At 43.9% G+C, this 26,506-nt stretch overlaps 1 protein-coding gene across 2 annotated transcripts in view; it reads left to right on the top strand.

Moving 5' to 3' along the window:
• The window catches only part of LOC142662081 (beta-2-glycoprotein 1-like), a 76,654-nt gene that overhangs the window by 39,813 nt on the left and 10,335 nt on the right, over nucleotides 1–26,506 (top strand). Inside the window, exons 3-7 of one of the 2 annotated variants that reach the window (XM_075839970.1) lie at nucleotides 14,345–14,533; nucleotides 22,312–22,414; nucleotides 22,596–22,672; nucleotides 23,420–23,599; nucleotides 25,622–25,819. In XM_075839970.1, coding sequence (XP_075696085.1) covers nucleotides 14,345–14,533; nucleotides 22,312–22,414; nucleotides 22,596–22,672; nucleotides 23,420–23,599; nucleotides 25,622–25,819 — 747 coding nt within the window. The remainder of the gene's footprint in view (nucleotides 1–14,344; nucleotides 14,534–22,311; nucleotides 22,415–22,595; nucleotides 22,673–23,419; nucleotides 23,600–25,621; nucleotides 25,820–26,506) is intronic. The other variant, XM_075839971.1, reaches the window with a different exon arrangement.

The raw sequence follows: 26,506 nt of genomic DNA, 5'->3' as shown, positions 1-26,506 counted from the left end.
AAACTGTATGGGAGGAATTTATCAAATGATGTACGCTACTTTTCTGACATAGAAAAGTTACAATTTGCACAAAAAAAATGGAAACCTTTTCCTTTCTACCACGATCACACAACTTTTCAGAAAAGTGGGCACGGCTTAGCTAGAGTTGTGGAGACACCACGACCTGACAAATTCACTGTAATTTACGTCAGAAATTAGCATTAATTATAGTGGACATGTATGCCAGCTTGCATCTGACATAGATTTCACTTTGTGGCGCACAGACAGCACAAGATGCGACAAATGAATTAAAAGGCGGGCGTCTCTTAATACATTTGTTGCATCTTACTCCTGCGATCCTTTATTTTCATTTTATTCAATCTCTAAGTTAAAGCTAGGCTACTTTATTGACATACAGTATGTTGAGACACTTATATGACTGCCTATTTTGTTTTTAGAGAAATCTCTTAAAGCATATAGCACTGCCTTTAATTTTTACATTGGCTAAAATCGTGCCACTTTTTTTACGCCAGTGTCTGTGTGGAGCAGCGATGTGACTTTTTTTTCTCACTTTATTAAAAAGTCACATTTCATAAATGTGTCTTAAACTTGGCCAAGCAGTCAGCCAGACCTACTTTTCACTGCAATTTTACAAACTGACGTACATGGCGCAAATATTTAAAAAACATGTCACACATACGATTAAAAACACTATTTTGTAGTAAAACGCACCAAAACAAAGTGCAAAACCATTGATAAATGTAAACCTATATGTGTACTGCTGGATAACCGCTCAGATCTCCTCTATTTGTCTATAAAAGGCTACAAAGCTTTAAAATTCTAAATATAATATTAGAATATATAAGACAAAAATTGTGTAATACTCTCCATTGCAGTTATTAAGGGTACAGATGTAGCCAACTTTATCTTGCCATTTAATGTATTAAATACACAGAGGCAAGAAACTTTAACTTAACATTTTCAATGGCTTTTGTTGTGTGATATCATGCTGCAGCAAGTTATCAGAGTTAAGATAAACTTGGCTACATTTGTATGATCACACAGAGTTTTATAGGCATATTTAAGGTGTATTTTAGAGCACAAAAAGGTCGCATTATGCTCTGAAATACGCTTCAAACGCCTTCAAGCAACCTACCGTTGTTTCCAATAGTTCAAAGCAGGGCAGTGCATACAATATGATATCACTGAAACTATTTCAACGTATGCCCACATGTATACTGTAAGTACAATTCACTGGAATAGTGAGAAATTAAAATACAAAATAACTGTTATTGATATATATTAAAACATGTGACTCTAAATAATTAAGAACATTTAGTATAATTCACATCATGCTAATATGGACCACATATATAAGTTGTATTTCCCTACTCTCCCTGGATAGAAGGAGGAAAGAGAGATGTGTATGTGCGACAGGCAGGGAGACAGCCAAAATCAGAAAGTCTTTGTTTTTGACCATATAGCTAACAATACCACTAACTTCCTTAGAATTGTTCTGTCTATGTGCAATATGTGGTCCTAACAATTTCATATCTCCCAACTTTCAAGTAGCGCCAAGAGGGACAATTGTAGTAGTGTGGCGTAGCAAATTTTTGTCCTTTTAATCCATACCTCTAATCCTACCCAATCCCCGCCCATACGCACCCGATTCAGCCCACACAGTAACATGTTCCCATAGTGCCTCCCACACAGTATAATGCCAAATAGTTGGCCGCTCACTGTATAATGCCCTCTAGCTGCCATTATATTGTATAATGCCCCCATAGCCGCCACCATACAGTATAATGTCGCCATAGATGCACCCATGCAGTATAATGCACACACAGATGCCCCCATACAGTATAATGCCCACACAGATGCCCCCATGCAGTATAATACCCAAATTCCCCATATACCATAATGCACACACAGATGCCCCCATACAGTATACTGCCCCCATCGCTGCCCCATACAGTATAATGCCCCATAGTTGCCCCCATACAGCATAATGACCCCATAGCTGCCCTCATACAGTATAATGCTCCCATAGATGCCCTTATACACCATAATGCCCCATAGCTACCCTATACAGTATTTTGCCCCCACAGCTGCCCCATACAGTATAATGTCCCTGAAGTTTCCCCCATACAGTAAAAAACCCACACGACTGCCTCCATAGAGTATAATGCCCCTTAGCTGCCACAATATAGTATAATCCCCATAATTTCCCTATATAGTAAAATGCCCCTATGGCTTCCCCCATACAGTATAAGGCCCCCTTAGCTGCCACCGTACTGTATAATGCCCCCTTAGCTGCCCCATACAGTATAATGCCCCATAGCTGCCCCTGCCAGGGCCCACATATAAAGTGCCAGTGCCTACATAGATAGTGCCACAGTGCCCATGTAGGTAGTGCCACACACAGTGCCCATATAGATAGCACCACAATGTCCCCTGTAGATAGTGTTGCTATATAATGCCACAGTGCCCATGTAGATAGTGGCACACCCCCTTAGAAGTTAGCACCGCCACCGCTGTAGATAGCACTACCCCCCTCTAGCAGATAGCGCTACCCCCCCCCCCCCGTCGGCAACTCTCTAGCAGGGGATTCCGCTCCTGGAGGAGCCACTGACGTCACTATCCATATATGGACAGTGACATCAAGCTCTTCCCCGGGCTCGGCGTTTAAAGTAGCGCTGTGCCCGGGGTATCCTCAACGAGTGGAGGAGCTCCCTCTGCTCCTCCACTCTGTACTAATGCTGAAGCACAGAGCTGACGGTTCTTTGATTCAGCATTGGGTTCAACTGTATCTGCGTTCTGAGGACAAAGATACAGTTGACACCGGGACATACTACCGGCCGCCCGAGACAGCGGGACACCACCGTGAATCCGGGACTGTCCCGCTGATTCCGGGACGGTTGGGAGGTATGCAGTTGTCATATAAAACATCATACAGTATCATCTCCCAGTGCATGTGGGCAGTGCATATGAGACATAATTGTAATTCTTCCGTTTCAAAAAAATGAGGCGTAAAACTATGCCTCGTAAAAAAAAAGTGCATGTAACTTCTTGAAGCATTTTGAGGCAGATTTTGACAATTTCCTATGCACAATGCCAAAAACACTTTGAAGAAACACTTAAAAAATCTTTGTCAAGAGAAAACAGCCTCTGACAACCAGGTGTTTTTTCACCTGGTTGTCAGAGGCTGTTTTCTCTTGAATTTGTCTGCTTTGTACAGAAGCCATGTGAACATACCCTTACAGTAGAAATGTCCAAATCTGTTACTTCTACTATGTAAATATTAATCATCATAAAGACAGCAGTTCAGCTACACTGTGAAATATGTCTAAGAATATGAATAAAATATCAAAAGATGGGGAATTTTTTGTGCCTGGGGAACCTCACTGTAAAATTTAAATCCAGTAAAACGTTTATCACAGAGAAACATCGTCCTGGCACACATGTTGCAGAGGAGGGCATTGTGGAAACCCAGATGCTCTGCCTGTTAAAGGACTTTTATCACCAAAGGGAAGGTGACCAGATGGTGCTGTTTCCTCTAATATCATCATACACATATAACTTATTAAAGGTGCAAGCTGTCATAAAATTATTCTGTTCACACACAGAAAGCATAAATACTAGTAAAAGGAAGCAAACCCCAATGTGAAACATGAATTTCAAATGCAGTGAGGCTTTCCACACACTTCACTGCCTGCAAGTGACATTTTTTTGTGACGCTTCAGTCTTTACTCTTAGGGTAGGTTCACACGAGGTCATTACGTCCGTAATTGACAGACGTATTTCGGCCGCAAGTACTGGACCGAACACAGTGCAGGGAGCCGGGCTCCTAGCATCATAGTTATGTACGACGCTAGGTATTTCAGTATTTATTATACAGCAGGGAGGATTGAGCGTGTAACTCACTGCTGAGTGTCTATGGAGGGAAATTATTGTCCCCCCATAGAGTCCTCTGCAGTGAGTTACACTGCTCAGACCCCCCTGCTGTATAATAAATACTGAAATACTGAGAGCTCTATGGGGGATGGGATGGGGGGTTATTCCCCCCTTCATGGAGTCCTCTGGAGTCACTTAGATGGTTAGAACCCCCCCTCCCCCATTCAGTATAATCCCCCCTTCCCATAGAGCCCTCACTAGTTACTAATATATTACAAGGGTAAGTCAAATTGTCTGACTTCTGGGGGCTGTATAGGGGGGTCACTTAGAGTCACTCCAGAGTCACTTAGATGTAAATTAGGATGGAGACGAACATGAACACTAACCTCCTCGTTGCTCGACCACCGCCCTTCTCGTCTGTTCCTCACTGGCGGTACGTGAAGCGTCAGAGGGGCGTGTTCTACCACGACTAGCAGACGCACGTCTGCTAGTCCTATCCAGCAATTGATATCCATCCCCCTCCTCCTCATCAGCACTGCACTGCCCTCTGTTGCAGTCCGCCCGCCCCTCCCTCTCAACGGCCATTAGCGGCGCTTCTTGTGAACGGCCATTAGTGAGTCCGACCGCGATTTAAAATGATGTGCGTATTATAATCCGCCACTGTGTGTGAGGGAGGAGGAAAGAGGGTGCTTTAAAGAGGCTCTGTCACCAGATTTTCCAACCCCTATCTGCTATTGCAGCAGATAGGCGCTGCAATGTAAATTACAGTAAAGTTTTTATTTTTAAAAAACGAGCATTTTTGGCCAAGTTATGACCATTTTTGTATTTATGCAAATGAGGCTTGCAAAAGTACAACTGGGCGTGTTTACAGTAAAAGTACAACTGGGCGTGTATTATGTGTGTTACATCTGGGCGTTTTTACTTCTTTTACTAGCTGGGCGTTCTGACGAGAAGTATCATCCACTTCTCTTCAGAACGCCCAGCTTCTGGCAGTGCAGACAGCGTGTTCTCGAGAGATCACGCTGTGACGTCACTCACTTCCTGCCCCAGGTCCTGCATCGTGTCGGACGAGCGAGGACACATCGGCACCAGAGGTTACAGTTGATTCTGCAGCAGCATCGGCGTTTGCAGGTAAGTAGCTACACATTTATTTGATAGCTGGGAAAGCTGAGTATTTTGTGTGCTCCTGCACAGTTGTCCTTTTTTGAATGTCTATTGCCCGCCAGCTATCAGGGTCATTTCCTAGACCTTGCACTACCAACCAGGGGGCTGTGGGGCGCTACCAACCAGGGGGCTGTGGGGCGCTACCAACCAGGGGGCTGTGGGGCGCTACCAACCAGGGGGCTGTGGGGCGCTACCAACCAGGGGGCTGTGGGGCGCTACCCACAAAGGGGGCTGCGGGGCGCTACCCACAAAGGGGGCTGCGGGGCGCTACCCACAAAGGGGGCTGCGCGGCGCTACCCACAAAGGGGGCTGCGCGGCGCTACCCACAAAGGGGGCTGCGCGGCGCTACCCACAAAGGGGGCTGCCTGGCGCTACCCACAGGGGGCTGTGTGGCGCTACCTACAGGGGGAATCTGTGAGTGGGGGGCTGATGGTCATTTTACTGTGAGTGGGGGGCTGATGGTCTTCAAGTGGTTTCCACTTCTGACCTCCAATTGCAATTAATAGGAGGCAGAAAATACCTGCGGCGCCCCTTTGGAGCTTTTTTTCCAGCGTCTTTTGCATTCGCTTCAACAGCTTAAGAAAAAACAAAAAAAAGGTCACCCAACGCTGTCAGTTGCTGAAGGAATTTTGAGGCAGATTTTTTTTGCCTTACAAAAAACGTGTGTGAACATACCCTACGAGTGTAGTGCTTGTTCTTAGCTGTTTTCTGTCTTTCTCAAAACAATTTTTGGTAGGGGGGCTAGGCTACAGGGTCCTGTCATGGAGCAGCTCAGTTCGTCATGGGAACGGGGCCTAGGTGAGTACAATTTTTGTTTTTGTTTGGGGGCACTGTCTACAAGGGGGAGGTGCGGGTACTGTATGGCACGATCTACAAGGGGGAGGTGGAGGGCTGTATGGCACTGTCTACAAGGGGGAGGTGGGGGCTGTATGGCACGATCTACAAAAAAGGAGGTAGGGAATTATGGCACTGTCTACAGGGAGGCTGTATGGCAAAATCTACAGGGGGGCACTATACGGTGTGGGAGCCACTAAGCGGACATTATATTGTGTAGGGGTACTACAGATGGCATAATACTGTGGGCACAATTAGAGGACAAAATACTGTGTCCTTGAAGGGGTTGTAATATATTTTATTATTAAATATTATACTGTATGGGGGCACTAAAGGGGCATTATAATTTTTTTATGGGGCATTTGTTTTAATGATGCGGTGGGGCGCCGAAAGGTCATTTCGCACAGGGCGCCATCTATCCTAGGGCCGGCCCTGCCCATGAGAGCCCTCCAGGGGTTCCGCGACACTCCTCTGGACAACTGCCACGGACGTGTTTTCTCTCCTCCTCCTAATAGCGCGAAGTGGATGTGAGGAGGAGGAGATTTTTTTGCAGAACCCCTGTAGATAGCACCCCCCGACTAAATGGACAGAGACGTCAGGGGCTTCTCCTGGAGTGGAATCCCAGGTTACAGCGTCGGCAACGCTGTGGACAGGGATTCCTCTTCAGGAGTTAGTTGCCCCTGATGTCACTGTTCATATATGGACAGAGACATCAAGCACTCCGTCAAGGAGCGGAATCCCCAGCCACAGGGAGCTACAGTGGCGCTATCTACAGGAAGGGAGTGCTACCTACACGGGGGCTGTGTGGCACTACCTACAAGGGTGTGTGTGGCACTACAAGGGATCTGTGTGGCAAGGGGGGGATTTGTGGCACTACTTACTAGGGATGCACAATGCATCGAAACTTCGATACTGTTTCGATACTGTGCATCCCCAAATGGTTCGATACCGTTGTTTCATGTGCGGCCACACAGCTAAGTATAGTCATACATGATGAATGAGAGCGGGGCTGCGGCTGTGTAATACAGTCACTGCCCCGCTCTTGAGTCCTGACAAGTGCGCGCCGCGAGGATGATGCGATGCGGCCAGCGCTGCACTAATGAGCGGCGGCACTGAAGACAGAACATGGCGGCCGCACTGCAAAACACCCACGTGTTCTGTCTTCGGTGTCTGCGCCGCCACTCATTAGTGCAGCGCCGGCCGCATCACCTCATGCTGACCGCGCGTGCACTTAATGTCAGGAGCGGGGCAATGACTATTACACATCCGCAGCCCCGCTCCATAACGACGGAGATCAGAGAATCCTCTCATCACCGCCGCTATTCTCCTGAATTCTGCGATCACATCTGACTGCAGCATTCAGGGGAAAGTGAGGAGGGGGGATTCCCTTGGATCGCATCACAGGAATCCCTGTGACGCGATTGAGGGACATACCATATATGGGCAGACAGCCCAGGGTCTATTGAAGGACCCCAGGGCTGTCTTACCATATTTCCTGTTAAGGCATACTTAGGTATGTCCTAACAACTGCCTGTGTACTATCCGTACACAGGCTAATGTACTGTAATATATCTGATATATGCCAGTATATTAAAGTTTAAAAATAAAGTAAAAACATAAAGTAATATTAAATTTAAAAAAATACACATACACCTTTTTTTTACAATAAACATTAAAATAAGTCTCAATACATAATATATACACATATGCGGTATTGGCGCGGCCGTAATAACCTGCACAACAATTTTTTTGTGTCATTTATGATGTGTACGCTGTAAAAAAAAAACAAAAAAAACTTCTTTCACTTATTAATGTGGTGCACAAGGTGTGATGAATTTAACCTCCATGTGCCTCACATTAATAGTAATTAACCCCATCATGTACCTCACACATTAACCCATTATGACTGAGAAACATGGGGTTAATTACTATTAATGTGAGGCAAATGAAGGTTAAATTCAGCATCACACCTCACATCAGAAAATGGAAGAACTTTTTTTTATTATTACTGTTGGCAAAGTATCGTTTTGGTATCGAAATCGCAAATACTACACGAAGTATCGGTATCGAAGTCCAAATTCAGGTATCATGACATCCCTACTACTTAGAAAGGGGCTGTGTGGCACGACCTACAGGGGGCTGTGTGGCACGACCTACAGGGGACTGTGTGGCATGACCTACAGGGGGCTGTGTGGCATGACCTACAAGAGGGCTGTGTGGTACTACCTACAAGGGGGCCTTGTGGCACTACCTACAGGGGGCTGTGTGGCACTACCTACAAGGGGGCTGTGCAGCAAGGGGGGATTTGTGGCACTACCTACAAGGGGGCTGTGTGGCACGACCTACAGGAGGCTGTGTGGCACTATCTACAGGGGGCATCTGTGAGTGGCACTACCTTCAAGGGGGCTGTGTGGCACTATCTACGGGGGCATCTGAGTGGCGGGCTGATGGTAATTTTCCTGTGTGTGGGGGCTGATGGTCGTTTTACTATGAGTGGAGGGGCTGATGGTTATTTCACTGTGAGTGGAGGAGCTGATGGCCATTTTACTGTGAGTGGGGGGGCTGATTGTTATTTTACTATGAGTGGAGGGGCTGATGGTTATTTCACTGTGAGTGGGGGGGCTGATGGTCTTCAAGTGGTTTCCACCTCTGACCTCCAATTGAAATTAATAGTAGGAAGAAAATAGCTGTGGCGCTCGTTTGGAGCTTTTTTTTCTGCGTCTTTTGCATTCGCTTCAACGGCTTAAAAAAAAAACGCAAAAAAACCCCCATCAAATAACGCTGTCAATTCAAAAGCAGATTTTTTTTCTGCCTTACAAAAAACGCTGTGTGAACATACCCTAAGAATGTAGTGCTTATTTTTAGCTATTTTCTGTCTTTCTCTAAACAATTTTTGGTAGGGGGGCCCTGAGGAATTTTTTTTTTCCAGGGGTGCCTCAAGTCTGAAAATGTTGGGAAACTCTGTACCAGGCTACAGAGGCGCCTGCAGCCTATGAGGCGCAGGGACAGGATCCCTGCGTAGTCGGCGTGATGACATCTCTGGATCAAGCAGGCCTACGCAAGGATCCTGTCATCAGTATTGTGGATCAGCTCCATTCGTCTTGGGAACGGGGCCTAGATGAGTAAAAAAAAAATTGTTTGGGGGGCACTGTCTACAAAGGAGAGGTGGGGGCTGTATGTCACCTTCTACAAGGAGGTGGGGGGCAGTATGGCACTATCTACAAGGGGGAGGTGGGTGCTGTATGACACTGTCTACAAAGGGGCGGTGGGGGGCTGTATGACATTGTCTACAAGTGGGATGTGGGGGGTACTGTGTACAAGAGGGAGATGGGGCTGTTTGACACTCCACAAGGAGGAGGTGGGGGATTATGGCACTGTCTACAAGGAGGAGGTGGGGGATTATGGCACTGTCTACAGGGAGGCTGTACGGCACAATCTACAGGGGGCACTTTCTACAAGGAGGGCTGTTTGGGACATCATACTGTGTAGGGGCACCACAGGGGGCAATATAATGTATGTGGCACTTAGGGGGCATAACACTGTGTGGGCACAATTAGAGGACAAAATACTGTGTCCTTGAAGGCGTTATAATATATTATATTATTATACTTTGTGTGGGGCACTAAAGGGGCATTACACTGTGTGGGGGCACTATATAGGGCATTATACTGTGGGGAGGAATTATGCTTTTTTATGGGGCATTTTTTATAATGGCGTGGGGCGCCGAAAGATCATTTCGCACGGGGCGCCATCTACCCTAAGGCCGGCCCTGTATATATGGCAACAAGAGAGCATTCAACAGTGAACCGGCAACAGGGTCATAGGCACTCAAGGCTCATTGATGCGTGTGTGGAGCAAAAGTTAGCTTGTCTGGTGCGATCACACATAGAGCCACAGTAGGACAAATTGCTCAAAAAGTTACTACTGGCTATGATAGAAAGGTGTCAGAAAACACAGTGAATCGCAGCTTCCTGTGTATGTGGCAGCGTAGCTGCAGACCTGTCAGAGTGCCTTTCCTGACCCCTGTCCACTGTCGAAACAGTCTACAATGGGCATGTGTGCATCAGAATTGGATCATGGAGCAATGAAGGAAAATGGTCTTTTCTCATGAATCACGTTATCTTTTATATCATGTGGAGGGCTACCGGGTGTCTCTTACCTGGGGTAGAAATGACACAAAGATGCAGTATGGGAAGAAGACATCGCTAGACATTGTGATGCTTTGGGCAATATTCTCTGGGAAACCTTGGATCCTGGCATTCATGTGGATGTTACTTTGACATGTATCACCTACCTAAACATTGTTGCAGACCAAGTGCAGCCCTGCATGGCAACGGTATTTCCTTATGGCAATGGCCTCTTTTAGCATAAAAATGGGCCCTGCCACTCTGCAAAAAGGAATGATTTGAGGAACATGACAAAGAGTTCAAGGTGTGTACATGGCTTGCAAACTATCCAGATTTCCTTTTGATGGAGCATCTGTGGGATATGATGGAAAAACAAGTCCGATCCATATACAGTGAAGGAAATAAGTATTTGATCCCTTGCTGATTTTGTAAGTTTGCCCACTGTCAAAGACATGAACAGTCTAGAATTTTTAGGCTAGGTTAATTTTACCAGTGAGAGATAGATTATATTTAAAAAAAAAACAACAGAAAATCACATAGTCAAAATTATATATATTTATTTGCATTGTGCACAGAGAAATAAGTATATGATCCCCTACCAATCATTAAGAGTTCAGCCTCCTCCAGACCAGTTACACGCTCCAAATCAACTTGGTGCCTGCATTAAAGACAGCTGTCTTAAATGGTCACCTGTATAAAAGACTCCTGTCCACAGACTCAATTAATCAGTCTGACTCTAACCTCTACAACATGGGCAAGACCAAAGAGCTTTCTACGGATGTCAGGGACAAGATCATTGACCTGCACAAGGCTGGAATGGGCTACAAAACCATAAGTAAAATGCTGGGTGAGAAGGAGACAACTGTTGGTGCAATAGTAAGAAAATGGAAGACATACAAAATGACTGTCAATCGACATCGATCTGGGGCTCCATGCAAAATCTCACCTCGTGGGGTATCCTTGATCATGAGGAAGGTGAGAGCTCAGCCGAAAACTACACGGGGGGAACTTGTTAATGATCTCAAGGCAGCTGGGACCACAGTCACCAAGAAAACGATTGGTAACACATTACGCCGTAATGGATTAAAATCCTGCAGTGGCCGCAAGGTCCCCCTGCTCAAGAAGGCACATGTACAGGCCTGTCTGAAGTTTGCAAATGAACATCTGGATGATTCTGAGAGTGATTGGGAGAAGGTGCTGTGGTCAGATGAGACTAAAATTGAGCTCTTTGGCATTAACTCAACTCGCCGTGTTTGGAGGAAGAGAAATGCTGCCTATGACCCAAAGAACACCGTCCCCACTGTCAAGCATGGAGGTGGAAACATTACGTTTTGGGGGTGTTTCTCTGCTAAGGGCACAGGACTACTTCACTGCATCAATGGGAGAATGGATGGAGCCATGTACCGTCAAATCCTGAGTGACAACCTCCTTCCCTCCACCAGGACATTAAAAATGGCTCGTGGCTGGGTCTTCCAGCACGACAATGACCCGAAACATACAGCCAAGGCAACAAAGGAGTGGCTCAAAAAGAAGCACATTAAGGTCATGGAGTGGCCTAGCCAGTCTCCAGACCTTAATCCCATCGAAAACTTATGGAGGGAGCTGAAGATCCGAGTTGCCAAGCGACAGCCTCGAAATCTTAATGATTTACAGATGATCTGCAAAGAGGAGTGGGCCAAAATTCCATCTAACATGTGTGCAAACCTCATCATCAACTACAAAAAACATCTGACTGCTGTGCTTGCCAACAAGGGTTTTGACACCAAGTATTAAGTCTTGTTTGCCAAAGGGATCAAATACTTATTTCTCTGTGCACAATGCAAATAAATATATACACTACCGTTCAAAAGTTTAGGGTCACTTAGAAATGTCCTTATTTTTGAAAGAAAAGCACAGTTTTTTTCAATGAAGATAACATTAAATTAATCAGAAATACACTCTATACATTGTTAATGTGCTAAATGACTATTCTAGCTGCAAACGTCTGGTTTTTAATGCAATATCTACATAGGTGTATAGAGGCCCATTTCCAGCAACCATCACTCCAGTGTTCTAATGGTACATTGTGTTTGCTAACTGTGTTATAAGGCTAATGGATGATTAGAAAACACTTGAAAACCCTTGTGCAATCATGTTAGCACCGCTGTAAACAGTTTTGTTGTTTAGAGGAGCTATAAAACTGACCTTCCTTTGAGCTAGTTGAGAATCTGGAGCATTACATTTGTGGGTTTGATTAAACTCTCAAAATGGCTAGAAAAAGAGAGCTTTCATGTGAAACTCGACAGTCTATTCTTGTTCTTAGAAATGAAGGCTATTCCATGCGAGAAATTGCCAAGAAACTGAAGATTTCCTACTCCCTTCAGAGGACAGCACAAACAGGCTCTAACTAGAGTAGAAAGAGGAGTGGGAGGCCCCGCTGCACAACTGAGCAACAAGACAAGTACATCAGAGTCTCTAGTTTGAGAAATAGACCCCTCACAGGTCCTCAACTGGCAGCTTCATTAAATAGTACCCGCAAAATGCCAGTGTCAACGTCTACAGTGAAGAGGCGACTCCGGGATGCTGGCCTTCAGGGCAAAGTGGTAAAGAAAAAGCCATATCTGAGACTGGCTAATAAAAGGAAAAGATTGATATGGGCAAAAGCACACAGACATTGGACAGAGGAAGATTGGAAAAAAAGTGTTATGGACAGACAAATCGAAGTTTGAGGTGTTTGGATCACACAAAAGAACATTTGTGAGACGCAGAACAATTGAAAAGATGCTGGAAGAGTGCCTGACGCCATCTGTCAAGCATGGTGGAGGTAATGTGATGGTCTGGGGTTGCTTTGGTGCTGGTAAAGTGAGAGATTTGTACAAGGTAAAAGGGATTTTGAATAAGGAAGGCTATCACTCCATTTTGCAACGCCATACCCTGTGGACAGCACTTGATTGGAGCCAATTTCATCCTACAACAGGACAATGACCAAAAGCACACCTCCAAATTATGCAAGAACTATTTAGGGAAGAAGCAGGCAGCTGCAGTATTCTATCTGTAATGGAGTGGCCAGCGCAGTCACCAGATCTCAACCCCATAGAGCTGTTGTGGGAGCAGCTTGACCGTATGGTATGCAAGAAGTGCCCATCAAGCCAATCCAACTTGTGGGAGGGCCTTCTAGAAGCATGGGGTGAAATTTCTCCCGATTACCTCAGCAAATTAACAGCTAGAATGCCAAAGGTCTGCAATGCTGTAATTGCTGCAAATGGAGCATTCTTTGACGAAAGCAAAGTTTGAAGGAGAAAATTATTATTTCAAATAAAAATCATTATTTCTGACCTTGTCAATGTCTTGACTATATTTTCTAGTCATTTTGCAACTCATTTGATAAATATAAGTGTGAGTTTTCATGGAAAACACAAAATTGTCTGGGTCACTGCAAACTTTTGAACGGTAGTGTATAATTGTGACAATGTGATTTTCTTTTTTTCTTTTTTTTATATAATTTATCTCTCACTGGTAAAATTAACCTAGCCTAAAAATTCTAGACTGTTCATGACTTTGACAGTGGGCAAACGTACAAAATCAGCAAGGGATCAAATACTTATTTCCTTCACTGTATAGCCTATCCTCGGGATGGGCCGTCAATAGCTGATGGGTCGGGATCCGACTCCTGGGACTCCCGCAGATCAGCTTTTAAGAAGGGGTGCAGCGCTCGTACGATCACTGCTTCCCCTTCATTTCTACTTGATCACTGTGAATCGCCGACACAGATGTAGCGGCAATTCACAGTATTTCAGCCTTCTCCATTCACTTCAATGGGTGAAATGAAGGGGAAGCAGCGCTCGTACGAGCGCTGCACCCCCTTCAAAACAGATGATCGGCGGGGTGCCGGGAGTTGGACCCTTCAGCTATTGATGGCCTATCCTGAGGATAGGCCATCAATTTTTAGGGACCGGAAAACCCCTTTAAAAGAAAAGTTTACCGGTAAGTCTTACCCTTATAGCTTTATTCAGCTCAGGTCCAATTCTGGTTTTAAAAATTGCATCATACACTGCACCAAAATTGCACCGTAATAACCTGAGCTACCGAGTCCCCTTTTGTTGAACAGTATGAAGGTTTTTCATACGTATATGTGAGTATTATTAGCAGCTTTTCTTATAACGATGCCCTTTTATAAGCTGAGGACTTCTAATCATGATGAACAGAATGTGCAGCACTAATGATTTCAATGACAAATCCAGCTCTGCTGCACTTTTGTATTGTTTTGTATTATGCTAGTACATCTGTATTATTTATAAGGCAAATGTACATGAACTGTATTAACAATGGTTGATAATGGTGGAATTATACTGGACTCTGTTTTAAAGCCCGCAGCAGCTGCCCGTGGCCTGTAATCCATGAGAATGCGAACATATCTCTGAAGCAGGAGACATGGAACTTCGGAGATCAGATAATAGTACGCTGCCATCCGGGATTCAAAATGGCCAATGGACAGGAGATGGCACAAAGTCGTTGTCAAGGAGACAAGAAGTGGAGTGTGACAGCACCCTGTGACGGTAATAGCAAAGCGACATGATTCTTTTTTTTAGCACTGTAATTCATAAGAATTCTGCTCACATGTGGAGTCTCTGCAATCTTTCCTTTTTGCATTTTTAAACACGTTACCAGTGGGAATGCCAGAAGATGGACCTGGGTGCAGCTGTTATCTGCAGTCTGCCAGGAAGACAGCTCATTTATTCCCCCACACTGTAAATCACTTCTACTTAACATGCTGACGATAGATGCCTTAATAAATAAATATTACTGAAAATAATATAGGGACATTTTGGGCTCCTCAGGCACCAGGACCCACAAGTGACTACTACCACTAAACCCCCTATAGCAAAAATGCCCACAGGTTATATATTTTAAAGTGTGAGCACCATAACCAGGTGGAAAATCTGTATGCAGCACCCATTAAGAGCCCCAATAAGTATATTCAGTTGTATACAGATTGCGCTCCAGGAGGTAAGTAGCTGAGATTTTTACCTTTGAAAAATATTTATTGTATTGCTTTCACATAAAAAATACAAAAGCATTTCCCCTACGCAGAGGGATTCAGTAGGTAAGCTTAAAAGCTTAAAAAACAGGTACAAAATATAATGAACAATAAAACCACAGCTCTCAGCGTAGTATCAAACCTCGAGGAAATGACAACAGATATGACTATCAGTCAGGAACAGAACCATATAGGGAACATTCCTTCAGATAAGGGCTATCATATCCCACATGTCAGCATGGGTAGAGGTGCCATAAAGGTAAACCCATCAGCATCTGTAAATCTGGATCGACATACCATTATAATGTAACGATACAATATACGGAGAATAAAAGGAGGAGATATATATATATATATATATATATATATATATATTGTAGCAATGCAGCTACTAAGGGGCAGGATTTGGGCCCAGAATTATTTATTTATGTTTCAAGAGAAAATGTCCTTACCAGTGGCGTAACTACCGCGGTAGCAGCAGTAGCGGCTGCTACGGGGCCCGGGGCTTGAGGGGGCCCGTGCCGCCAGCCGACAAGACCACCCAAATGCCCGGTGGCGCCGCTAGCAGCCGTTATGGCTGCTACAGCGGTAGCGCCGCTACTGTGGGGCCCACGACGCCGAGCCTTACACAGGCCCTCTCATGCTTGTAGGTGTCGCTAGCACCGGAGGGGGCCCCAGTGCTAGCGGCAGCCAAATACATGTATTAGCACTGAATGGCCGGGCATGTTCCGTGCCTGACCATCCAGTGCCTTACAATGACACTGATTGGCTAGCGGCGCGATGACATCATCGCGCCGCTTCCATGCTTGGAAGGTGCTGATTGGCGGGGCAAGTCATTCTGCCCCGCCAATCAGCGTCATTGGAGGACGCTCGTTCAGCTCCTGCAGACATGCTCAGAAGAGAGCATGTCTGCATCGCCAGTGAACAGCGTGGGAACGGGATCATGTGAGTATGTCAATTTTTTTTTTCCCTCATAAAAATGTGAATGGCATTATCTATAGTGGGGGGGGGGTCTATCTACAGGGGGGGTCGTCTTTATGTGGGCTATTATATATAGGGGGTCTATATGTGGGGTAGTAGCTACAGGGGGGTCTATATGTGGGGCAGTAGCTACAGGGGGGTCTATATGTGGGGGTGTGGGCCATTATATACAGGGGGCTCTATATGTGGGCCATTATATACAGGGGGGTCTATATGTGGGGGTGTGGGCCACTATATACAGGGGGCTCTATATGTGGGCCATTATATACAGGGGTCTCTATATGTGGGCCATTATATACAGGGGGGTCTATATGTGGGCCATTATATACAGGGGGGTCTATATGTGGGCCACTATATACAGGGGGGGTCTATATGTGGGGCACTATATACAGGGGTGGGCTATATGTAGAGCACTATCTATAGGGGAGCTATTTTTTTAGGGTACTTTCTATAGGGGTGGGCTATGTGTGGGACACTATATACAGGGGTGGGTTACCTGTGGGGCACTAGCAACAGGGTGGCTATATGTAGTGCACAGTCTAAAGGGGTGGGCTATATGTGGGACACTATATACAGGGGGAGCTATATGTGAGACACTATCTACAGAGGTGGGCTATACGTGGAGCACTAACTATAGGGGAAGCTATATGTAGGGCAGCACGGTGGCTCAGTGGTTAGCACTATTGCCTTGCAGCTCTGGAGTCCATATGTGGGCACTATCTACAGGGGCTTCTATGTAGGTCACTATCTACAGGGGGCACGTTGTGTGTGTGTGTGTGTGTGTGTGTGTGTGTGTGTGTGTGTGTGTGTGTGTGTGTGTGTGTGTGTGTGTGTGTGTGTGACAGTTATATTTAGATGTGTTGAGAATTTTAACTTTGTCTATAGGTGCAGAAATGAGAAGCTGAAGACATCTAAACGGAAAACTGCAGAAATGGGTCATGGCCGGGAGAAATCCATCATAGATGTCTGAACCGGAGGGAGAAGAAAAGAACTAGAATCTGAGACGTCACCGGTGAGTCACTTAATGTAAATGTTTATTCTGCCTCTAATCAGTATTGTAGTCACTGTATGATCTGCAGCGAGATGATGGTGATAGGATTTTTTTTGTGAAACCGCATCTCCCAGCATATCCTTACCATTGTTCCGGCCATGCTGGGAGCTGTAGTTTTACACCGTACAAACCTATACGCAGTGGCGTAACTACCGCTATAGCAGCCGTAGCGACTTCTACGGGGCCTGCAGCATGAGGGGGCCCGTGGCACTCGCCGGCACGGCCCCCTCCCATGGCCGCAGGCTCCGCTAGCAGCCGCTATGGCTGCTACAGCGCGACGCCACTGAAGGGGTTGTTCCTACAAAAGACATGCATCCCCTATCCACAGGATAGGGGATACATGTGGGATCGCTGGGACGCCCAGCGATGAGGAGAACGGGGGACCGAAAGTCCCCCCTAAGTTCTCCATGACAAACCTCGGACTTCCGGGGTCTGTGTCGGCAGCTCCGTAGAAATGAATGGAGCGCCGGTCGCGCTTGTGCGCATGCGTGACCAGCGCTCCTTTCATTTTTATTGAACTGCGCAGACGCCAGAAGTCCGAGGTTAGTCATGGAGAACTTCGGGGGACTTTCGGTCCCCCGTTCTCCTTATCAATGCCATCGATCGCACATGTATCCCCTATCCTGTGGATAGGGGATGCATGTCTTTTGTAGGACAAACTATAGGCCGTTTTTTTTTTTTGGGGGGGGTTTATATGGTGTTATCTACAGAGGGGGCTGTATGGTGTTATCTACAGGGGGTCTGTATGGCGTTATCTACATGGGGCTGTGTATGGTGCTATCTATAGGGGGGCGCTGTGTGGTGGAATCTATAGGGAGGCACTATCTACAAGGGGGGGGTTGTGTGATACCCAGCAGAGGGGGGCCCCAGTCAAAAGTTTGCTATGGGGCCCAGTCTTTCCTAGTTACGCCCCTGAGTCCAGGGTTTGGGCTGCCGTAGGAGTCTCATTAGCTGCAGCTGTTAAGGCTTCTTTAAGAAAGGTGTGATCTATTCACACTAGGCTCCCAGTCTGAGGTAGACAGGTATTGCCAGCCTGTGGGACTCAGAGGTTCTGGTAAGAACATGTTTGTTGTGAGGTGCTGGGCAGAAGGCCTTTCACCCTGATAGCTAGGGGAGCCATATGTCTAGTTAGAGGCTGGACAGCCTAAGGTTTATTTTTTAACTGTTTTGTAAAACCGCTTTTCCTGTATGAAGACAATAAAGCTGGTTGCGGCCAGTTTCATACCGAATCCACTGTTTTGGAGTGAAAATTCTTAAGTGTGCCAACCATCTTACCCTGGAGATGGCGATCCTGTGAGCTAACTTACCCCAAGTTGTCACAATATATACACAGTTATGTTAAAAAAAAAAAAAATAGCAGCCCAAAATCATTAACCTGATGAATCAATGTTTTTGGTAGAAGTAATATTTTTACATAGCAAATAATTTACCTGTAAGGGCTAGTTCACATGAAGTATTTTGCCGCTATTTTTGACTTGGAAACCGTGCCAAAAAACGCCCAAAATCGCTGAGGTAGAGGTTCCATTGCTATCGCAAAGATTGCTGGATGTTCAATTATGCATACTATAGATTCAGGAATAGTGGTGGGCTAGCTAAGACATGCATTAGGGGTGGAGTATAAGGTGCAAACCCATATGGGAATGAGTATGAAATAGGGAAGACCAGGAGAGGCTGTCAAGGGCCTTCTCGGTATCGAGGGCTAAACATAATGATGTCTAAGGTTTTTCTAATGGTTTCAGGGACTTGCCTCTGGGGTATAAATCCGACCTGGTCTCTATGTATGAGTACCAGACAAAGGGTATTTACTCTATGTGCAAGGATGGAAGTAAATATTTTTGTGTCTAGATTAAGAAGGGAAATGCGACGGTAATTGGACAGTGAGAGGCAATCTTTCTGCGTTTTAGGAATAACGGCAATTATTACTTCTAAAATTTCTGCTGGCATTGGATGACCCTGGAGAAGTCTATTACAAAATCTTGCAATATGTGGAGACAAGACTCAGCCATTTTCCCAACTTGAGATTTTTAAAAATTCCCTTCTGATATCTCTTTTGCAAGAGTTTTATTAGCCAAAAGTAGTAGATTAGGAATGCGAAGGGCATTTAAAACTCTGCTATACCGGAATCTGATAGAGTGTGCGATGTTGTATAACTTGTGGTCATACTGAAAACTTTATAGATAACATCAGAGTTAGTTGTAGTCCTATGTACTGAGATTTGTATCTTATATACATGGTTTAGCCCCTGACGATCCCCAAGTTGTGGCGCAAGTAAGGACCCTTTTAGTAATGAGTGCTCGTCCCCATACTTGCTCCTTGTGAAAAGAGCAAATGAATTAGAGCAAATTAGGGCCGTGTAAGCCCACGCTAATTTATCAGGTTTGTTTGCCCATTTGTAATATTTGTCCACCTAACAGCCTTCTCTATCTGGTGAGTTGAAACAGCATCCAGTTTGCTAGGTCTCTTTGGTCCCGTATTCTTTCCTTTTTCACTCACGCGATGCCATAGAAATAAATTTACCCTAATATAAGCCTTATGGGCTAACGTCACCCATTGAATATTTGAAGCCGGTTAATAATACATTTAAAAAAAACTGCTCAATATCGTCTAGACAGCTGTTACGAAATTCTGGATGTTAACAGAGCCTCATTCATTCTCCCTTTAAATGGTGTGTCTCACACCTTTTTTTGGACAAATCCAACACCAACAGAAATGAGTCATGCTTAAACAAAGCACATGTATAAAGGAGCATAAAAAAGACATGGTAAAAGGGCTGAGGATACAAGAATGTAATGTATTCAAGAACAGGAATGATGTGGTGGGGAATAATAAGTGTATCCCCTAGTGGACCCAGTGTGCTTTCATGTTAGAGGTTATGAGGGAGTTTTGTGGATGGGATCTCCGCGTTGTGTCAACTTTGTGTATACAAATTAGTCTTCATAACAAAATTAAAATCACCACAACTCATAACATATGTAAATGTGACTTGAGACAAAATTTTAGACACAGTAGCGAAAAGCTGGATGGTATCTTCGACCAGTGTTGAAGTGTTGACCATACAGTATATTTCAGCAGAGATGGTAACCAGGATCATAAGATCATGCCCATTAGGATAAGATTTTACCTCTGACATTAGAAGTGGAAATACATTTTTAATAAGGATGACTACTCCCCTACTTTTGTTAACAAAAGTGGGGGGTAAAGAATAATAATAACAATAATCTTTATTTGTAAAGCGCCAACATATTCTGCAGCACTGCACAATTCTGAGGGAACATGTACAGCAATGTCAGACATTACATAGTGACAAAACTACTTTACAATTCAAACAAGAGGAGTGAGGATCCTGATCGCAAGAGCTTACAATCTAGGAGGAAATAAGGGAGACACAAAATGTAAAAAGTTTTTGTTCAGTACAATTGTCCAGCCATCTTTTATACACACGGGGCGGCACACATAAAGCTGCATGAGCCGGTCACCAGCCAGTGTCTGTGTATGACAGACATGAAGTGCATTAGGGTGCAAGGAGTGTGGGGGGGATACTGCTGAATGAGGGGGTCAAGTCCCCATGACTAATGTAAAAGGGAGACAGTGAAAAGATAGGCCTGTCTAAAAAGATGTGTTTTAAGGGCACTTTTAAAACTGTGTATGTTAGGAATAAATCTGATTGTCTGGAGTGGCTTATTCCAGAGGACTGGTGCAGCACGAGAAAAATCTTGTAGATGGGAGGTTCAGTTATGGAGGATGTTAATATGAGGTCATTGGCAGCATATGAAGCACGGGTAGGGTGGTAGACAGAGATGAGGGAGGAGATGGGAAAGGAACAATTTACTGGTGTGCGTGCTGGCCCTTTAAGGCCTGGGACTAGCACGCGCACGCACCCTAGAGGCAATAGCAGAATGCCGGCAAGCTTCCAGTGTCCTGCGGTCGCGGCTGCCGGTGAGTACAGCGTGCCGGTGGTCAGCGACCGCGGGCACAACTCTACAAGCTGTGATATACAGTAAAACTCTCAAAGACCACCTCCTTGGAAAGACTATCCCTGATCTAGTCCAGATTTATTTTTGATAAAGTTTCAATGCTTTTATATTCTATGTATATTTGCCCCTCTTGAAGACCATTTTTAACTGCAGATTTTGAGATTTCGTTATTTACAGAAAATAAATAAATTTTGACAACTTAATAGTCAAATACACCCAAAATCTAAAAAAGTCAGACTTGGTTGGTTTCTTGCATTATTGAACATATCTCTACATGACAAACAGCAAAGACTTTGGAGAACTGCAGTGATAGCAACACTGCAGATTTTGTCTCTCAGCCCAAACACTAAGGGTATGTTTACATGGCCTATTTTCAGCCGTTTTTCTGGGCCATAAACGCCGCAAAAAAACGGCTTAAAATACAGGGGCTGAACGCCTCCAAACATCTGTACATTGATTTCAATGGGAAAACGGCGTCCCGTTCCCACGGGGCGTTTTTTACATGGCAATTTTTTAAAACCGCGCGTAAAAAAACGCCCTGTAAAAAAGAAGTGCAGGTCACTTCTTGAGCCATTTTTAGTGTCGTCTTTCACAGTCTCAATAGAAAAACAGTTCCAAAAACGGCCGTAAAAAATGCATCAAAAAACACCTGATGCATAAAAAACGGCTATAAATCAGAGGCTGTTTCCCCTTGAAAACAGCTCCGTATTTTACAGCCGTTTTTTGTTAACCGTGTGAACATACCCTTACAGTCACTGTATAATTTGGCAACTCATTTTTTTAATATCCTGTGGCCTTCTCTTGTGGTCAAGAGTTGTGCGCAATTTTTTTTACCCAGGTTTACATATGACAGGGCAGCAATGCAATTCTTTTGTTCAAATGCATAGTCTAATCTGTCAATTATTTAGTGTATTTGTGGTATACAGATGTATCTGTATAGGGTTTTCATAGAGTTAATTGCAAAGATCTACATATAATAACTGCCTCTCAACAACAAGCCACTCTTTCCAGCAGATGAAAGCCATGGATCTCGCTCCTAAAAACCCCAGTGATTATTGCCAGGAAGCTCCAAACAGCCATACATTTGTACTTCTTCAGCAATTACAAGGGAAATATGGTATTCAAGGCGACCATTCATATAGTTCTAGTGGCTGTCCGCTCTCCTTAAGAGAGATGTGCCAAGCAGGAACCATTCGATGTCCACAAATTTAAATCATGCCATAATATAATATCAATGGATTTTTGGTTCCATGTATGTTAGTGAATAACGCTACTTTGTTTTAAATTCAGTGGTATCCACCTGTGATGAACCTCCAACCATTGAGAATGGATACCTTGTAAAAAATGGACACTTGATAAAAGGAGCACTGGTCCAGTTTAAATGTAGCCCAGGGTAAGTTCAAAACCTTGGTTTATTTATAAATTATTATTTTTAAATGTCAAAATGAGAACAAATTACTTATACAGCTGTTTATCATTAATAAAAAGCTGTTTTTCATAGTGTCAATGGAACAACAGCACCAAAAACGGCTCAAAAAAAGTTCATTGTATTATTGTGTTTTCTCATTGGACAGCTACAGACTGGAAGGTCCTGTATACACAGAGTGCCTGGAGAACAAGACCTGGTCGAACTCTGCTCCGTCGTGTAAAAGTAAGTTATCATTGCCATTTTATTATTACGAAGTTTATCTATTATCCATCCATTCATATATTGGCGAACATAGGATTCAGTCAAGGAGGATTAAGGGGATGGACACAGATGCACAAACACTTGGGCACACAAACTCAGGGGTATAACTACAGGGGGTGCAGAGGTTGTGGACACACGCGGCCCTTAAAACCATATGAGAAGACCAGTACTGTAAATTAAACATTATAGTTAAAGGTCCTGTTACAGATTTTGCTGTAAACGCACAGTCAGTGCCTTCATAAAAACGTTCAAAGAAAATAAAAGGTTAATTTTCTGATAATCTGTTCCATTTTTGGCTGGTGAAAAGCTGAGTGGGCACAATTTAATGATTTTTATGTCGTACAGCAGACAGGGCAGAGAAGGGAGGCTCCTTCTGCAGCCAGTTGTCTTACAGCAAGACACAGGATTGTGAGAAGCAGTATGGGAATTAACTGATCTACTGGGGCAAACGTACAGAAGAAGATTCTTATTATATTTCTCAGTATAATTTGCAATATTAGGCCAAATAGAATCCGAGAAAAGCAGGAGATTAAGGGAGGAGTTACTGGGATATTTTTCCATTTTCTGCGCATTTTGTATTTATAGTGTGTTTAACACGTTCATTTAAACATGGTGGCGCTCCTCCCTAGCTGCAATGCACATTAGTAGGAATCTGACTATTATAACAGAATAATAGTGAGTTATCAATCTATCATTTTTTCCTTTTAGAAATCTTTTGTCCACCACCTCCAGAGATCAAAGAAGGTATTCTTGTCGCAGTGAAAAAAACAGAGTATGAAGTCTCAGAAGTGATATACTATATGTGCAAAAGAAATTTCTTTATGGATGGATCACACAGTGTTACCTGTATGACAAATGGGCAGTGGTCTGATGGTCCTTACTGCAGAGGTAAAATATGTAAACTCACTGGAGGAAGACTCGGTTTATCACTTTATATTTGCAACAGTTATCTAGGATTTGATTCCAGAAACAGCATCACATTTTTGCATGGTCTGTTTCTAGGATATTGTAGCTTAGCCTCATTCATTTGAAGGGGGATGAGCTGCAATATCAGACAAATCCAATGGACAAATGTAGCGCTGTTTCGGGGGGGGGGGGGCAGATCTTTTTTTCTAATCCCAGATAACCCCGTGAATGTAATACCATAACTCTATCTGACTCTTCCTATGCACCTTCCTACCAGTTTTGTACATAGATTTCTTCATTTTTTAGAGTGACTGGGTTAGGGCTAAAGTAGAAAGTAGGAGCTTTAAAACAAAACAATACACATTTTCAGAATACTCCTCTTACTAAGGAATCTCTGTCCCTATCAAAGTTATTGCTCATTAATCACTGTGGTTTGCATGCATGGTAGAAATATGCCAAGTTCAGGCAAAACCTATTTGCCAATGGGTGTGCTAATTTCCTTGATCACACAAAGAGCCTAACAAAAAGCTACCTGAGTGCCATGAGTAAAGAATCTTTGTCTGTGTCGGTGGTGAAACCTTTTTTCCTCTAGACATAGAGGATGCCCCCTTGTCCTTGTTACAGGCCTAGGTGTAAAAAATCATTGGAAAGATCTCTGTACTGTCCAGTTGTTTATTTGTACATTGTAATTAGATCGTCCCTAAGCCGTCTTTGTTCTTAACTGAATAGCCCCAAGTTTGATACCTGGTATGTAGGGCAATCCACCCATTCCCTTAATTACTGTTGTCGTCCTTCTTTAGTTCTAGATCAGCCATGTCCTTCTTATACACAGGTGCCCAAAATTGTACACAATATTCCATGTATGGTCTGACTAGTGATTTGTATAGAGGCAAAACTATGTTCTTGTCATGTGCATCTATGCCTCTTTTGATGCATCCCTTGATTTTATTTAACTTGACAGCAGCTGCCTGGCACTGGTTGCTAAAGGTAAATGTATTTTCCACCAATATCCCCAAATCTTTTTCAGCTGTAGTTTCTCAGTGTCTTACCATTTAATGCATAATTGTAAAATCTGTTTCCTGGTCCAAAGTGCATAATCTTACATTTATCTACATTAAACTTAATTTGCCATTTCTCTGCCCAAACTTCCAGCTTCCCCAAATCCCTCTGTAGTATTATATTACCCTCCTCTGTGTTGATTACTTTACAAAGCTTAGTATCATCTGCAAATACTGAAATTATACTCTGTTAATAATTATCATTAATAACATATTAAAAAGAAGAGGGCCCAGTAATGACCCCTGTGGAACCCCACTGGTATCTGTGACCCACTCTGATAGAAAACAGAGGGTGGCTATTAATGGTACATTCTCACTGAGCCTGTAGTTAACCCAATATCATCTGGGGCTGTAAAAAGTGCCTTATGCAGCTAAACTACTTACATGGTGAGAAGTCCCAATTTTGTTGACAGCAGAGGGGGAAGGATAAAAAAAAGATTTTATTTAAGGAACAATAGTGCTTATGACTTGCCCTTACACCCTAACCCCCTCATGGGACAGCTGTTTTGCCTTTCAGTACAGGTTGCACAAGAACATGTGCACACAGGGTAGTAATGGTGCAACAGAAAGCAGCGCCTTGGCCATATTGCAAAAAGTCAGGTCACCATAAGTTAATCATGTCTCTATTGAACTTTCTGAAGCAAAAAAAACACTATCACACTCATTACAAACAGAAAATTAAGCAATATCATAAGTGATCTTAAAGTATCACTTTAAAAAGCTGCATTTATAGAGGTGTAGTTACTGATGGCCATTTCTCATGCAGAATTAGTATAAGGCACATCAAAAAGATTTTAAAATTGTTTTAGCAAAATCAAAATGTTTACTCATTTATTATTATTATTATTATTACCAAAGCAAATAAAATCAAGAAAAAGAGGACATTTGTGTTCTTATTTCTTTCTTTCCTCTTAAATGTATGTGTCTATTTTTGTTCTACACACAGAAAGATGTAAAGTGACAGTGCAGCGAAGCCAAGTTATTTACCGTGGTCAGAAGGTCTGGGTCACAGAAATTGATGAGGGTCTAGTGCATCACTCCGAGAATGTGGCATTTTTTTGCCGGAATAAAACACAAGCCTGCAGCTATACGGCCTCCAGCCAGTGTTTTGATGGTGTACTTAAACATCCAGAGTGTTATGAAGGTAAACAAATGCCATTATGTGCCATGTATTATTATATTGTGCTGACTTTCACTGTCACACATTGCACTGAGAACCTGTTACGTGCCAGCATTGCCTAGGCTCAGTTCACCCTTTGCATCCTAATTTAATTTTTGTGTGTTTCGTTTTCTATTGTCAAAACTAGAAAAGGATAAATTCCCATTTTTTATTAAAAGAAAAATAAATGCATTACGGGAGAGTGAATCTCCTAAACACAGTGACTAGGCTGGAATCAGACATGCTGTTTTTAGAGCAGTTTTTGATGCAGTTTCTTTCAAGTCAAAATAAAGGAGTTGATCTAAAATAAAATAAAAATTCTAAGGAAAGTCTTATACTCTCTTTTGCATCCACTCCTATGTTTGGCTCAAAAGACTGCCACAAAAACTGCATGTGTGATTCCAGTCTAAGGTGAGGATCACACACGCATACCTCCCAACCGTCCCGGATTCAGTGGGTCAGTCCCGAATTTCGGGCGGTGTTCCAGGCGGCCTGTAGTCCGGGCCGCACCTGCCATGAGGCGAGGTGAGGCAGCGGCCTCAGGCGGCGCCACCGAGCTAAAAACGGGGGGTGGCATATTGTGGCAGGGCCGGGAGGGATGCGTGGGCAGGGCAAGGGAGAGTACTTGACCTAGCAGACGTGCAGCACGATAGTCGCTTGTCTGCTAGTACA

Source organism: Rhinoderma darwinii, chromosome 10 (genome assembly GCF_050947455.1).
Source record: "Rhinoderma darwinii isolate aRhiDar2 chromosome 10, aRhiDar2.hap1, whole genome shotgun sequence".
Lineage (NCBI taxonomy): Eukaryota > Metazoa > Chordata > Amphibia > Anura > Rhinodermatidae > Rhinoderma > Rhinoderma darwinii.
Note: the sequence above shows the minus strand (reverse complement) of the source record. Positions and strands in the feature narration are given on the sequence as shown.